The 4,145-nt window shown below is 48.9% G+C and overlaps 1 protein-coding gene and 1 long non-coding RNA gene across 2 annotated transcripts in view; one reads left to right on the top strand and one right to left on the bottom strand.

The window, feature by feature from the left end:
- The window catches only part of MRM3 (mitochondrial rRNA methyltransferase 3), a 9,568-nt gene that overhangs the window by 2,345 nt on the left and 3,078 nt on the right, over positions 1-4,145 (bottom strand). Inside the window, exon 3 of the mRNA XM_017510599.2 lies at positions 2,369-2,536. Within this exon, the coding sequence (XP_017366088.1) occupies positions 2,369-2,536 (168 nt within the window). The remainder of the gene's footprint in view (positions 1-2,368; positions 2,537-4,145) is intronic.
- Positions 7-1,384, top strand: LOC108290711. The gene is made up of 2 exons (XR_001819683.2): positions 7-81; positions 228-1,384. It is a non-coding gene; the product is annotated as an uncharacterized LOC108290711 (long non-coding RNA).

Genomic DNA, 4,145 nt, shown 5'->3' with positions numbered 1-4,145 from the left:
TGAGCCTGCCAGTCAGCGGGTGGGGTGTGGCGGGCACAGGAGGTGAGCCTGCCAGTCAGCGGGTGGGGTGTGGCGGCACAGGTGAGCCTGCCAGTCAGCGAGTGGGGTGTGGCGGCACAGGAGGTGAGCCTGCCAGTCAGCGGGTGGGGTGTGGCGGCACAGGCGGTGAGCCTGCCATCAACGGGGGGGGGGGGGGGGGGGGAAGGGGGGGGGGGGTGGCGGCACAGGAGGTGGGCAGGCCAATACAAAGGAGGCCATGTGTGGGAAGCTGGGGACTTGGACATTTTATCAGAAGTCAGTGTCATGCGGTTGAGGATCTTACACAAAGCCCTGACAATCAGCATGTTTCATGAAGCCCCACCGGGCTTGTGTTCAGCCTGCACTGGAGCAGGGGAGGCACTAGAGATTGGCCTTTCCCAGGTCCACTCCTTGCCCCGGGCAGGCTGGGGGAGCAGGCCAGGTGGACCTCACAGTGACTGCACCGCCTGCCACCATCCCCTGGCAACCTGTCCATGCACATCTCCCCTCACAAGTCATTTTAAAAGTTCATTTGTCAAAGCTCAGGACAGACTAACCAGGCAAACCAGCAAAAGGAGAATGAGACACAGGATGTAACAGCGCCTGCACCCCTACCACGGGCTTTCCTGCTCCCTGCAGGAAACCAGAGTCGGGAGCTGGGCCATATGCCAAGAGGTTGGGGAAAGGGACCCAAGATGGGCCCAGCTGTGTGAGAGGAGCAGCCGAGGCCACCCCTCTGCCTGGTGGGGCTTCTGCTGTTGTCCTCCTGTCCTGGGCACTGGGCACCGGGCACCACACCAAGTATTTCCTACTTTCTTTCCCTGTTTCTTACCCATGTAAAAACTGTACTGCTTGGATTATTTAGATTTCCAAATCTCAGAACAGCTATCAGGACACTAAATAATGGGGCAAGTCAGCGGGGTACTGATCTTGGAACCCCAGCACTCAGCTCTCACACTGGCATAGAAACGTACTCCAACAAGGCGTGACTGAGTCTCAACAATGGGTGCCACTATTAGTTTGCTCTTAATGGTGGCTTGGGTGTCTCTGATGAAGGATCCTCTCTGTGCTCTCTGCCCAAGGTGTAATAGACATTGTAGGCATGCCCCAATTGTTAGGCAAATCTGTTTAGAAGAAGCCTGTTCATCCCCATTTCTGATGGGAAGAGACGAAATGTAATGAGACTAGTCTGTGTGTACGCACATGACCCATGCCGAGGCTAAGGGAAATGAATCACAACTACAGAATCACACGCTGTTGACATGGTGCCTTTCACAGGATTCAGAATTTAAGGGTTAGGAACGTCTCGTAGACACAACAATTTGGGAACTCAAGATCATTAAATAAAGAAGCAGAAACCAAGTGTTAAAATTGGCATCTATTTCTTTTCTGTAATTGACTTGAGGTCCTTTAATAGCCTAACAGGTTTCATGATAATTTTAAAGATAATAAACACTGGCTGGATCCAGCAGCTAACACCTATCATCTCAGCACTTTGTGAGGCCGAGGCAGGAGGATCCCTTGAGCTTAGGAGTTCGAGATCAGCCTGGGCAACATGGCAACACCCTGTCTCTACAAAAAAAGGTAATTTTTTAAAAAGAGCATCAACGTTTACCGAGTCACTTGTGTGCCAGGCACAGGGGGTGTGGTGTGAAGATAATCAACACTGAATTACTTGTGTGCCAGGCACAGAAGGTGAGATGTGAAGTATCTGATGTGCATCAACTCACTTAGTCCTCACAATGACCAGTGAGATTGTTACTGCTCCCACTTCACACACGAGGACGCTGACACTGAAGGGACTCCTGCTCAGGGCCACAGCTAGCAAAGGCAGAACCAAGACAAAACCTGTGTCTGTATGCCCAGAGCCCTGGCTCACCTAACAATGGCCAACTTGGCTGGGCAGGGTGGCCCTGCCTGTAATTCCAGCACTTTGGGAGGCTGAGGCAGGAGGACTGCTCGAGCCAGAGCCAGTTCAACCCCAGCCTGGGCAACACAGTAAGACCCCCATCGCTTAAAAATAAATAAATAACCAACGAATCCACCTAGTAATACGTTTTTTGTTTTCAGACAAGGTCTTACTCTGTCACTGGAGTACAATGATGAGCACACTGCAACCTTGACATCCCAGGCTCAAGCAATCCTCCCACCTCAGCCTCCCAAGTTGCTGGGATTACAGGCACACACCACCACACCCAGTTAATTATTATTATTTTTTTTTAAGAGATGACATCTCACTATGTTGCCCAGGCGGGTCCTGAACTCCTGCGCTCAAGTGACCCTCCTCCCTTGGCTGCCAAGGGCTAGATTACAGGTGTCAGCTGCCATGCCTGGCCTTTGGTGCTCTTACCTTTGGTGAGTAACACTTTGCTGCAGCCTGCCCCAGCTGCAGATCTCAGAATTGTCCCGAGGTTCCCAGGGTCACGGAGATTGTCACAAATCAATAATAAAGGCAGTGAATGCTGAAGCTGAGCCTTTGGATATGTCATCTTAACATGATCAGGTTTGGCAAAAATCCCTGAGGAAACAAAACAGATGGTTCACTTGTGTGGTGTGGGCATGGGGAATAGTCTGACTTTTCATTTACTTATCAACCTTTATGTGGTCTTAGTTACATAAAAATACATGAATATGGGCTGGGCACGGTGGCTCACTCCTGTAATCCCATCACTTTGGGAGGCCAAGGCAGGTGGATCACATGATGTCAGGAGTTTGAGACTAGCCTGGCCAACATGGTGAAACCCCGTCTCTACTAGAAATACAAAAATTCGCCAGGCGTGGTGCTTATAGTCTCAGCTACTCAGGAGGCTGAGGCCGGAGAATTGCTTGAATTTGGGAGACAGAGGTTGCAGTGAGCCAAGATCATGCTACTGGACTCCAGCCAGGGCGACAGAGTGAGACTCCGTCTTTAAAAAAGTACTGAGGCCGGGCGTGGTGGCTCAGGCCTGTAATCCAACCACTTTGGAGGCCAAGGTGGGCGGATCACCTGAGGTCGGGAGTTCAAGACCAGCCTGGCCAGCATGGTGAAACCCCATCTTTAAAAAAAAAAAAAAAAGTACTGAAAAAAAATGAAGAAAAAAAAATCAGATTTTGTGAGAACCTGGAAAAAAAAAAAAGAAAAATTTTTTAAGAAGTACATGAATACCTTCTGATTAGCAAAATTCAAACAGCATAAAATCCTACCAGTACCACTCTCCTCCCTGTCAAGTGCTCTGCTTTGGAGCACATCCTTTTATAACGTGTTCAATACATCTACCTATATATATGCACACCTGTCCATATGTATTTCTTTACATTCGGTGTCATACTTTATTATTCTGTAATCTACTTATTTAATATAACAACATTCGAACTTACGACATCAATACATTTGGAGCTACTTTTTTCCTTTAACTGCCGTAAGGCTATTTTGTTGCGGTGCGGACAGAGTCTCACTCTGTCGCCCAGGCGGGAGCTCAATGGCGTGATCTCAGCTCACTGCAACCTCTGCCTCCCGGGTTCAAGCAATTCTCCTGCCTCAGCCTCCCAAGTATTTGGGATTATAGGCACCCACCCACCATGCTGGCTAATTTTTTTTATTTTTAATAGAGACAGGGTTTTACCATGTTGGCCAGGCTGCTCTCAAACTCCTGATCTCAGGTGATCCACCCACCTCAGCATCAATGTAACAACCCCTTTTTCAAACACATTGGCTCAGAAGCACTGTCTTAGGGACCTATGCTGCAAAATGAAGGGGCTGTAGGTGCAGTGAAGGCTGGAGGCCCGGGAGGCTGGGAGCTTTAGAATGAGCACAGCCACTTACTGGCAGCCTCTTTGTCCTCTGTCTAATACAAAGGAGTACAAATGGGGTCTGAAAATATGTGGAAAAACGAAAACCCTAAGTGGCTCCTTCGTGAAAAATTCTCTCCTTATTTAATAGTCTCTAGATTATACCCTCTGGCTCCTAAAGTTTTATGGAAAGAATTTACGGGAAAAGACAGAAACTGGAAAAAGGCTAATTACAATATTAAAATAAAAATGGCTTTAGAGTACATGAAATGTGTGTGGTAAAGATGAAGTTATTCGGCCGGGCGCGGTGGCTCAAGCCTGTAATCCCAGCACTTTGGGAGGCCGAGGCGGGTGGATCA

The sequence above is a fragment of the Cebus imitator genome, unplaced genomic scaffold (genome assembly GCF_001604975.1).
Source record: "Cebus imitator isolate Cc_AM_T3 unplaced genomic scaffold, Cebus_imitator-1.0 Scaffold441, whole genome shotgun sequence".
Taxonomy (NCBI): Eukaryota; Metazoa; Chordata; class Mammalia; order Primates; family Cebidae; genus Cebus; species Cebus imitator.
This window is presented reverse-complemented; position numbering and strand designations above follow the sequence as displayed.